Here is a 12,137-nt window from a genome sequence, read left to right on the forward strand (position 1 = left end):
GTGGATATTGGGATGTTTGCAGATGATATCATAATTTATACGAAAGTGCAGTCTGCTACTGACCAGCATCAGCTAAATAAGACTTCATTACACTTCCTCTTTGTGTGACAAATGGAGCATGAAAATTAGCTCTAAAAAATGGTTCTTTTTCGTATTACCGAAAAACAAAATCCACTGCTTTTTATGTGCAAAATTAAAATCACCTTAATCGAAAAGGTTAGCAGTTTTAATACTTGGGTGTTATAATCAACTCTATATTGGATTGGAATGACCACCTTCAGCATGTAACTTCATTGGCACTGGAAAAACTCGGTCTTTTATGGCATAAGCTTAGAAGGCACACCCAGTAACATTAACTTTTAGCATACAGTTCCATAATTAGGCCTAAACTAGAGTATGCAGCGGTAGTTTGGGACCCGTACACAAACAAAAACGTTAACGAATTGGAGAAGGTGCAGAGAAGGGCCATTCATTTTGTTTACAATAAATGTAAAAGAACTGATTCTCCGTCAAGTATTATGGCACTGAACAAAACCCAACCACTACGCATTTCAAACTGCCCACTTAGCTTTTTTAGAATCACTAATTAGCTGTAAGACTGGATTATCACCCCTGCTATTTATTAGTCCACTAGGCACTAGGAAAACATGGCAAACACAAAGGCATAGTTTACCCCCATACCTTGCCTGAGCAGAAACTTCTAAATTTTCGTACTTTCCACATACAGTAAAAGACTGGAAAAAATTGGCAGAATGCAGTTTTAGTGAGAATTTCATGAAAACCTTATTGGGAAAGCCAAATTAGCTGTTGTATCCCTTATTGCTAGTCAGGCTGGGAAAATACATGTATTTAAGTCAACTTTAGTGTCTCGAGAATTAAGCCATTAGGATCATGGCCTCTAGCTCATTCCTGTCTCATTTGCAACTGGTCTCTCATTGCTGTCTTCTAGTGAATTAGTAATTGTGCAAACTTGTTAATCACAACGTTCACATTGATAGCCTCAACATTTATAATCATTAGAAATACTAATTACACTATATTTGCAAGATGTAATTACATACTTTTGCATAAGGTGCTTGCAGATTATGGCAACTATATGGCCGTTTTCACTGGCATATTCCTGTGAAGCACTATTCCATGCCAAATCAAAACGTCTGCTTTTCTGTGCTGCTACGCTGAATCATTAGCTCGTTTCCTGGTTGCTGTTTTTCGTTCATCTTTTTTAATTGGCATTGTCCCTTTCCCTTCAGACTGGCACGTCGTTCGTGTTGTACTGGTGTTTTAAAATGCAATAATGCATTGCTTAATATTTTATAAATTTCTGGCCGATATCTTCTTGTAAGCTCATGGAGCACATAATTGCTGACTACATAGTTGATTTCCTAGATAAGTGCAACATTCTTTTCCACTCCCAGCACGGGTTCTGCAAGGGCTTGTCCTGCACCACTCAATTAATTTCCACTATTCATTTCTTTGTTTTATGTGATTGATGCATCAGGCCAAATTGACGTAACATTCCTTGACTTTAGTAAAGCCTTCAACAAAAACTGTCACTCCGGACTGATATTTAAACTAAACAAACTCGGTTTTCCTTGCTCTGTTGTGAAATGGATTATATAGTACCCCGAACTGTGCAAACAATTCGTTTATTTAAATGACTTTCACTCTGATACCCTCCCGGTTATGTTCGGCATCCCGCAAGGAAGTGTACTCAGGCCGCTACTGTTCCTCATTTATAATAATGATATAACAACTTGTATAAACCAGGACGTAAATATTTGCCTATTTTCAGATGACTGCTTGCTGTTCAAAAGTATTAAAAATGTTAACAATCAGGTCTCTTTAAACGAAAGTTGCGATGCCGTGTTCACATGATACAACCTGTGGGGCATGACACTAAACCCCAATAAAACAGTGGTCATGCTTATAACTAACAAAAAGAACCTTCTTGAATATCAGTACACAATTAACAGTGCTCCTGTTAGTTTAACAAATAGCTTTAAATACATTAGTGGGACAATTACTGGCAATCTGTCCTGATTGGCTCACTTTTATAATATTTGTGCTGCGGCTAAGGAAGCTAGAACTCTTAAAACATAAACTTAAACACTTGCCTACAACACTTGCTTACAATACATTAATCCGATTGCGCCTTAAGTACGCTTCAGTGGTTGGGGACCCTCATACAAAAAAGGATATTGGCAAGCTCGAACAAATTCAAAGGCAACCTGTTCGGTTTATTTATAACCACTATCAGAGACATGATTCCTCTACCACACTCATGCAGAATGGAATTTCAACGCTGGAATCCCGAAGAAGCAACCGATTAAAATTTCTTGCAGATCTTTGGAACCGCAAACTTCACATTGACCCATCAATATATCTGACCCCTCTTTCCTCCTGGCCTGCCACAATACCACCATTGCGCCTTAAGTACGCTTCAGTGGTTGGGGACCCTCATACAAAAAAGGATATTGGCAAGCTCGAACAAATTCAAAGGCAACCTGTTCGGTTTATTTATAACCACTATCAGAGACATGATTCCTCTACCACACTCATGCAGAATGGAATTTCAACGCTGGAATCCCGAAGAAGCAACCGATTAAAATTTCTTGCAGATCTTTGGAACCGCAAACTTCACATTGACCCATCAATATATCTGACCCCTCTTTCCTCCTGGCCTGCCACAATACCACCCTTTTAAATTTAGCCCCTTCTTCGCCCACACAAACACTTATAAATGCTCGTTATAAATAGAAATTGTACGATTACATTTGCTTGATATGCTATGTATTCATCTTTCCACTCCTGCTTGGGCCTAGTTCTGACCTGCAGTACTGTCCAAATAAAATAAATAGAAATAAAAATCTGTAAATGTTCATTTCTTTTCTTATCGTGCTAAAACATATTCGCTAGAGCAGTCAATGATTTTTCAAACCTGACAAGGAAGGGGAAAATGTCAACAAATCTTGCTAACATGAACGTTTTTGTTTTTCCTTCTATGAGAAAAATGCCTTCCACATACAGGAATCGCACACTGAACCTCATGCTCAGAAGTGCCGTGCCCAGTCTATCCATTGCACCATTATAACAGGTATCAAGCACTGAGCATGATTTTAAAGGGAACATCATTCATCTCCAAGGCGTGAATTCAATGGGACTCCAGAAACCAGTGTGTCAAACCGAAAAAAATACTGGTTCGGTTACGGTTTAGGTTCGGGTGAATTCATTTTGTTCCGGTTCGGTTCCGTTTCGACTAAATCGCAACCCAAATCGGCTTCGCAAACCGGTTCAGTGAGTCATGTTATTAGTGAAGTCTGAAAAAAATGTTTTGTGGTTAAAAGCGACCATGAAAATTAATACGATTCTGGTGCATTCGAAATACTGTGTTTCCCAGATAGGCGAGATATTAGCAATTGGGCTAGATATTTAAATAAAACAAATAAAGTGGTGACAATTTACCGGCTACTTTACCGCCCAGCCCTTATGTTGTTCCAAGGACTACTTAAGACTAACATGGGTCATAGCTGTCCCTGGGATACACTTTCTTCTGCTTCCTTTTTTTGTTTTGTTGAAATTGGAATCTCCTCTCTGGAATCATCCATCACCCTTAATGTTAAGCTGCTAGAGTTAGGCCTGGGTACTGTTGAGTCCCCCCCCCCCATGCGTTAGCACGGGACATGTTTAAATCCCAGAGGTGTATTTTTCTTCATCAGTTGTAGCATAAGAAAAGTAATCCTACAGCAGCCACGTAAATGCTACCTATGAATAAGATTGTTTGTCCCTCCACGCATGGAAGTTTTCGCTTTTCATTTACCTACATTAGAAAAATGGCAGCTGGGTGCAATGGTCAAACCTGCATTCTTGTGGTTGGTCAGTCACCCTCTGAGCAGCTTTTGAGGGTCACACTTCTCAAGTATTTGCACTCTCCAGGTGTGCCACCTTTTTAAAGAAAAGTATGAAATGCAACAAGTATGCACATTTCAGGTTTTGTCCTTCGCCATTGCGCAGTGCAGCAGTCTTGTGTACCTATTATCATTACGCACTCGCAGCAAGGGCCGACAGTGCGGCATTTCATTTGCTCGTCCTTGCACTACACTCACTCTACCAGCAGCAGCATACCTTTGCAACATTACTGCACATACCTTTCCTACCAACACAACCTTTCCACAACACTATCAATGAAGAGGGCGTTAGTAGTGTTGTGACAAATCTGAAGGGGAAAGTGCATGAGAAGTTGCGAAGTTGATGGTGCGTGCAAGACATAAGCTCCGAATGGCACTGACTGCGCATGATCAACCGCAGATTGCCGACCTGTTTCAACGTGAACCGGTAACCCATCTTTTCATGAAAAGTTCAATTCCAAGTTGGGTTCAATGGGCTGGAAAAATAATGGTTCGGGTTCGGGTTCTGGTGCATTCGAAATACTGCGAAATACTGACAAAAATGCTGGTTTGGTTCCGGTTTTTGGTTCGGTTCAGTTTCGGTTGTACACACTGCTAAAAAAATTACTGGGATGTAAGCAGCCTTTAGAATATCTACGTAGCTTTAAAATCGGGAGTTTAAATGCCCACACACTCAAAACTGTGCTTCAACTCAACAACTTTGTGCAGAGCTTAGTTGGTGAACAATAATGGTCTCTAAAATAGTGTATAAAAGTGTGTCCACTGCCTTCATTGACAGTGTACATATTGGTGTTCTTCAACTTACAGCCTTGCACTTGCTGCAGACAGTCGACGGTAGAGCACTGCACGGGCCTGATTTTAAGGCCAGGGCCCAGCCCGAGCCCGCTTTGTGAAACCCAAGCCCAACCTGGGCCCGTAACACATAGCCCTGGCCCGGCCCAAGTCCCGGCGTCCATAAAGGAGCCTGGCCTGGGCCCGCCCAGCCTGGGTGAATCAAGTCCAGGCCCGGCCCAGGCCCGATCATTTATTTTTAAGCCTAGGGGCAACCTGCGTGTGTGTGACCAGGCCTGGGTTTAGATGCCGAAGAAAATTTGTTTATTAAATTTGGCTAAGCGACTTCGTAGCAGGCATCTAGTCTGTACAGCACGTCATGAACTGAAATTCAAAATATTAAGGTTAAAAAGTGCACATACTTCAGCTTCCACCCTCTACAGTTCAGGTCACATTGGTGTAATAATGGCTCGTATTCTTACATGAGAGAGACACCATCACATTTTATGACCAGATTCTTGGCAACTTCACGTGGTTGTCTCGGCCTGAAGTTGGTATTGCTGAAATTTTTCGTTCCGTGCTTCAATCGACGAGTATGTATGTGCAGTGAAATGTTTTACCTGTAGGAGTTGCTCAGCAATGGTGTTTGTCTAGCAAGCATCTTCGATTCCTGGCCACGGCAGCCGCATTTCGATGGGTGTAACATCTAAAACACATGTGTACATAGACATAAGTGCAGAGCTGCAGGTTGTCTGAATTAATTCTTTTCCTGCTGGAGCAATCCTTGTACTAATCGTATCTTTGGTATTTTATACACAAAAATATAAAATCTTGATGCAATGCATGAAATATTTCATTAAAATTATAGTATAGTGTATCAGACCTAACAAAACACATTTTTAAAACAATGCGTGCAACTAACATCAAGAATCGCGTAAAAATGAACTCAGAACATACCTTTTACTGCTCTTTTCTACACTTCGCGTCGGAATTGTTAACGGCTGGGCTCATTCATGAATTCAAGCTTGAACCCGGCCCGGGCCCTCAAGGATGCAGGCCGGCCCGGGCTCACGCTTTCAGGTCAGCCCGTGCCAGTGCAGTGCTCTAGTCCATGGGTAATCCGGGTGGTCGACTGCAGCTTTTCCAGTGCTGCCCAGGGGTGGTGAATCGTAGTGTAGTGAATCGGAGCCCGCAGCGTGTGCCTGTCCAGTTGATTGGACTACACTGTCCCTCCTTCCTTTGTGCAGCCAAGCCCGTGCACCGGCTGACCATGCTGTACCTGGCCAACGACGTGCTGCAGAATGGCAAGCGCAAGGGCGTGCAGCAATTCATCGAGTCATTTGCCGACATCCTGCCGGAGCAGACACCTCTGTTCCGGGACGAGCGCATCACCAAGCAGGTGGACCGGGTCTTTTCCATCTGGGCCGAGCGATCCGTCTTCTCCTCTGACTTCACCTCAGGCCTCAAGGACATCCTCCGTGAGTGGGGGGCACGTCACGTTCAGGGGGATTCTCGTAAGGTACTCAAGACCAGAATAGTTAACAATCCTTGTGGCAAAGTCTAAAAACTTCCTTAGATCATTTTGTTTATACCAAACAGGTCTTGTGGCACTGCTCTTATTTCACCATCATTCTTGATTGTGACCATGTTCGGCTGCTTTTTGTTTTTCAGGGTTCTTAATTTTAAACACCGTTCCTATCGTACAAATTTGATAAGAGTGATAACCAACTCTGGTAAAAAGTCGGGGCGCTTATTAGTTTTGTTGCTGTACTGATAACTTAAACTGAAATGGCAGCCTTGTGGGGCTTCTTTTTAGTTGAGCATCAAAGCGAGACTGAAGGTCACCGGGGTCTTTGACACTGGTGACGTGGAGATTCATGACTTGAGGCTATGATGCGAGAGCATTGCCCTTTGTATTTCGGTTAGCTGACAGCTGTGTGGAACAAAGCACTTAGATGAGCATTTATCAACTTTCTTGCAGATAACCGGTCCAGTTCAAAGCACCACCACATCTCAAGCGAGGGTGAGTGCTGCATTGGACGCGTCACTTGGGTGTTTAAGGTTTGCAGTGAACATTGTGCGTGAACTTCAGTAAAGAAAGGTACTGGTGGTAAGGTCGTCTTCCTGTGTGTCATAACTAAGGAGCCTTGCGAGGGAACTGATAGATGGAACTGGCTCAACTGAAAAGAGGTTCTCAAGCGTTAAAGCTCTTTCCCCACAAGTAGACGTCCAGTGAAGAACATGGCGCAAGTTGAGTAGGTATTTTTTGAAACACCATAGGTACTAACATGGCCATTGGTGAAACCGAAAAAGGACCATCACTTTAATGAGTGGTGTAGGAGGCATGGTTGTGTAGGAAATGAGTGGTGTAAGAAAACACAGTTAAAGATACTATAACAGGCAGATTCTGAAAACATGAGAATTACGAAAAACGGTTTAGCCCAGGGCTTCATTGGGCTGGCCCAATTGTTTCAATAGCAGCAACACAATTTCATAATGGCAGTAATGAAAAATGCTGGCTTGCTGCACTAAGTGCTGGCTGGAACGCAGAGAATAAATTAATTGGATTTGAAAATGTTTTCAGGAAGGGCATTTAAATACAAGCAAACGAATTCTTCTCCTCTGGAATTGCGCAGTGTCGAGGGGCTTTCCTCGGTCTTTGGGATCGAGAGGCAGTGTGAAGAGGCATATGTGCCTTCCTCGGTCTTCAGGCTCAGACGGTATGACTTGGTTGCTTCGCAGGCTGAATGTACCTTTCTCTTGGTGTACAGGTAAAAATCTTTGTGTAGGCCTTTTTTTTTTTTTTGAAGCGCAGCTTTCTGTGCACATTCTCCCAGCTTTGCCAGCGCTGCTGCTGCTGCTGCTGCTTCTGTGGTATTTCTCCGATGCAGGTTTCTTACGCCACCACCAGATGGTGCTTGCCTCAGCATTTCGAAGCAGTGTTTTCCAAGAGACTGCCATGCATCTCTCAGTCGGCCCTGTTCAGTTCTCGTTGCCAGCCTAAAGAGTTGCTCAGCCCATTCTCGCTGATGGTGTGGGCTATGCAGGCATTGCACAATTCAAGTATGGGGACGTGGACATAATTTTGGCCACCCTTTACATCAACCTGGCAATAATGTCTATTTCTGAATACAGATTCAGGGAGTTTCTGAAACAAATGAAACACTTTCTCGCCATGCGTTTTGTTCAGTACGCGGGAAGAGTGGGGGCTGTGATTCCTGGCTATGACAACAGCCACGAGGCAACACAAGTACTGACACTAAATTTCTCGCTTTTGGTTTTTATGCTGTAAAGAATACCTACCTATTGGGGGCTGTGATTCCTGGCTATGACAACAGCCACAACGAGGCAACGCAAGTACTGACACTAAATTTCTCGCTTTTGGTTTTTATGCTGTAAAGAATACCTACCTATTGGCCCAGTAATTACGGAAATTGAACCTTTCAACAATGCTTTTATTCCAATCAGTTTCAAATTCGGTCGCCGTGCGCTAAACGGCTGTTTAAATGCAGGCCGGACAGCATTACGTCACAGTTTTGTGGCCGCAAAATCTGCTGCTGCTAATTTCAATGAACAACCCATGACGTCAGGAAGGTTTGTCGCTTCGTCTGCTACTATTGCACATAATGCGCACTCGCCCTCGCAGTCGACATGTTGTCTGAACCGTCAGACTCGGATAAGTCGCTGCCACCCGAGTTTTTTAATATCGCTGTGGCTCGAACCGGCGCAGACCGCAGTAGCAACAGCTTGTCGCTGCTCTTCCAAATCAATGTGATCATTAAAAGAAGTTCCACATGCAAGAAAGAAGATGCTAGTGTGGTGAAAAATTGTGCTAGGGATTGTTATCAGCGGTGATTTTAAAAGCGGCGATCAGATATCTGGCGCGATGCTAAGCCTATGCTGGCCGACCGTGGAGGTTCGACAGCCCGACCGGGCACCGCGGCATGCGGTGCGGCGAGTGTTTGAAAGATGGCGCTACCTCCGCGAAAGAATCAAAACAGGCCACGGCAGATGTCTTGGTCACTGATCGCTCAAATGGCAATTATAGCGGAAATAAAGTTCCACATGCGAGAAGGGCAATGATAGGGTTGTGAAAAGTTGTTAGGGATTGTCATTCGCAGTTGCACAGATAGCGGCGATCAAATATCCGCCATGATGCTAAGCCTAAAGTTCCCATTACCTGAGCCGACCCAAGCAACGCAAGCCGGTTGTGGGCTGTTGGGGACACCCCTCTTCTAAAACTCACCACGCGCGAGCGCGTTGCATTGGGGTTTCCCTAACTTCTGGGGCCCCCAACGCCGGGTTCCCCTATTCTAAAACTGCCTAATCGTTTCCACTCCGCTTGTACTGCAGCTCCTCCGTCAACTTCAGGCTCTGCAGGTAGCAGCCATTCGATAAGTGCAGCAAGCAAATTTTGCTCGCCAGCTTGAGCGACCAGTTCTTGCGGCCGCTGCCACGCACGAACTCAGCCCACGTTTTTGCGCTGCGCGTCGTCATGTGGGAATTAATGCATCTTGGCACCGTTCATTGATTTGCTCGGACAGGCTTCCACTGAGCAGTACTTCGCATTCCGTGAGCTTGCCGTAGCAGAACTTGCGATCTCGGCGACGCGCACAGGCCGCTCAGCCAAGACACCACACAGGTTAAATTTGGCACCAGTTCAGGGGAACACCATGCGCCGAACACAAAATGAAGAGCAGAGACGTTGAAAACTCAAAGTGTGCAAAGTTTGCAAGCCTTGCTCACAGAAGTATCACGGGTATCACACCCACGCTGCCTGCCGAAATGAACCACTGACAACAACAGCGCGTTTCCGGTTTTGAAAACGACTACATGATGTCGCCCTAAACTGGCCAGAAATGCAAGAAGACGTTTCGTCACACCGATAGCGATTTTGCTAGTGCTGCCGATTTGTGGTAGCTCACAGCCGGGACAATTAAAATCAATTTTTGATGTGATTCCAGCCTCAGATCGCTGCAAAAATTTCTGTGAGGCATCTGTACAAACTACGGAAGCCAATTTTATCGTTTTTAGGCCTCTAAATTTGGCTTCAGTACTCCTTTAAGGTCGAACTTTGAAAACCAGCAGAACAGTGGTAATCAGCCTTCATGGAAGGTGCCTACAATGTGCGTCTTCTTAGCTGTCACCCTTCCTACTCGGCACTGTCCACATCAAGAACTGGTGGTTCGATTGACCATGTGGAGTGGGATTGAGACATTGAATGCTCCTCACCACATTTCATGTTTCTCGATGCATTTGCTGCTGCTTCGTTTTATGTCGATTCCTGCCTGTGCGTGGCACCTGCTTTGTTTATTTTTTAACACGCAAGCATGGAACTACGCAGCCCTTATAAAAGTGAGGAACATGCATTGCGAAATTGCAGCAGAGAAGCGCTAATGGGCGATGAAAAACAGCACTAAGCACGTTAATTGGCAAGTATGGAGCGGGTAACTTGGATGTGCTTTTTCTAGTTGGTAGTTTATACTAGTAGTTAGGCTTTGTTTTTCAACATTCAAATTTCGTTAGGACGTACTCACGTAGCGAGATTTTCAAAAATCGTTGTGGCTGACTACGCCATAGCGCTGCGTTGAACATGGCATGATCTTGCCTACCCTTTGGATACAGCTTGAAGGGGTTTCTGAAACGCGCTTAGAACACAGCTAAAGAAATGGCACAGTCATTAGGCAACATGGTCAGGGGCACTTGTTTCATCTATAATTTTTGTGCATACAGTGAAAAGTTCACAGTTTTATTGCAGAGCTCGATTTCTTTGTGTTTGAACAGCCACCATGTTTCTGCATGTTAGCATGTGGTCACTGCATTTATGCGTCACGGAGCACGAATTCTTGCTTTATTAGACGGGTTTTTCATGCACTTGGGTGAGGGAGAGCATCATCTGCCCACTGTTGGTGGGCCCCATTGACACGTGCACTTCTGATTAATTATATTGCATTAATTATATTGCACTGACGCACTGTCATGTTCGTCTAGGTATGCTTCTCCCTTTTTTTTTTAACTGTCCTGTTATACACCTCGTCGCGAAACATGGACACGCATAGTAGATCCTGTGAGTATGCCCTGCGCTGTTCAGTGAAGACTTCCCGTTGAAGCGGAAAAAGCAGTCCTAACATCTTTTTGAACAGTGTTAACCTGCGTGCTTCATGATCACGGATTGTCCACCACATTTCAACAGTTGTTACTTATGCATACACAAAGACGTCGCTGTGCAGTCACCGGTTGCAAAGGCAGCGAAGGAAGTTTTCCCGTCAAATGCCGCAAGACTGTGAACTGCGGCGAGCATGGCCACAGTGCATTGGACTCTTCGGGCAAGCCAAAGTATGCGTTTGTGGGAGCCACTTTGCTGCTGATGCTTACAGAAGTCCTTTAGTGGTACAGTCCGATGGAACTGCTGGCAAAACTTTTTTGAAGCCAGATTTGATGCCAAGGCATCAGCCTGCTTCAGCTGTGAGCACCCACCGCCTGGTTATACGAGAACTTTGTTGCACACACTATGGCTTGAGAGGGAAAAATAGAAGGGAAAGGGCACTGAAATATGTGCTCTTTTGATATGTGTTGCTGCTATTGTTATATTGATTGCATTTATGAAATTTCTTGTGGTAGTCGATCTCTCTAAACTGTGTTGTCCGGAGGGCCCTGTGGGCTCTATAGTAGTAGGTGGAGGATGCTTTTGACTATGCTTGCATTGTGGTGTGTGGCACTGCAGGAGCACTCAACTTTCTTCTTGTTTGCAAGTCCGTATGCTTCCAATTATTGACGTCCCACCTTTCAAGTACTCACTGAAATGCTTGCGAGCAACCAAATTGGCAAGACAGCTTTTGGCGTCAGTGCGTTAAAATCAAGTGAGCTATACACTGGCACCTGCGTGTCGGAAAAGTGTGTCCCGTCACAATATTTCCACCTTCTCTTCCTTCTGTAGGCAGGCGGAGGCACAAGAGCTCCTCGCGTAAGCATTTGGGTCATCATGGGGAGTGTCTGCGATGTTGTTGCTCAGGTCAACTCCCTGTGGCAGCAGCATTGCTGAGCGTAACGCCGTAATGCTTGCAGGCCTATGCATTTTCGTTATTGGATGCCGCTGCCGACACTGGCAGCGGGTGGCACAGTAACGCCGGAAGGCGTTAGTACAGGTGCATGTGTCGGGTGCAGTGTACCAGTACCTTCACACGGTTTTCTCACCTGTGCACATGCTGTTTGCATGGCTGGGATTCCAGATGGAACCAAACCAACCAAAGACACTAGCAAGAAAGGTGTGTGCTTTTCTGTGAACGTTGGCATTCCCCCTTTCTTTCTTTCTTTCTCTCTTTTTTGGCAAAAGAAAGATTGCCATAAAGGTTTCTTTTCTTTTCTCTTCTTAAAAAGATGAGGCTGTGATTATGCAATTGCTGTCTGGCATTTTTTCACAAATGTGTCATGTTTGCACAATTTAAAACAATGTTTTGTGGC

The 12,137-nt window shown here is 44.5% G+C and overlaps 1 protein-coding gene across 3 annotated transcripts in view; it reads left to right on the forward strand.

Annotated features, from left to right (window-relative positions):
• Positions 1 to 12,137, forward strand: part of LOC144169436 (uncharacterized) — a 63,602-nt gene that overhangs the window by 29,781 nt on the left and 21,684 nt on the right. For 2 of the 3 annotated variants that reach the window (XM_077698587.1, XM_077698588.1), the window contains exons 2-4: positions 5,924 to 6,154; positions 6,658 to 6,699; positions 11,906 to 11,941. In XM_077698587.1, coding sequence (XP_077554713.1) covers positions 5,924 to 6,154; positions 6,658 to 6,699; positions 11,906 to 11,941 — 309 coding nt within the window. The remainder of the gene's footprint in view (positions 1 to 5,923; positions 6,155 to 6,657; positions 6,700 to 11,905; positions 11,942 to 12,137) is intronic. The other variant, XM_077698590.1, reaches the window with a different exon arrangement.

Source organism: Haemaphysalis longicornis, unplaced genomic scaffold, assembly GCF_048455015.1.
Source record: "Haemaphysalis longicornis isolate Haplotype H1 unplaced genomic scaffold, Haemaphysalis longicornis Haplotype H1 scaffold_2, whole genome shotgun sequence".
Taxonomy (NCBI): Eukaryota; Metazoa; Arthropoda; class Arachnida; order Ixodida; family Ixodidae; genus Haemaphysalis; species Haemaphysalis longicornis.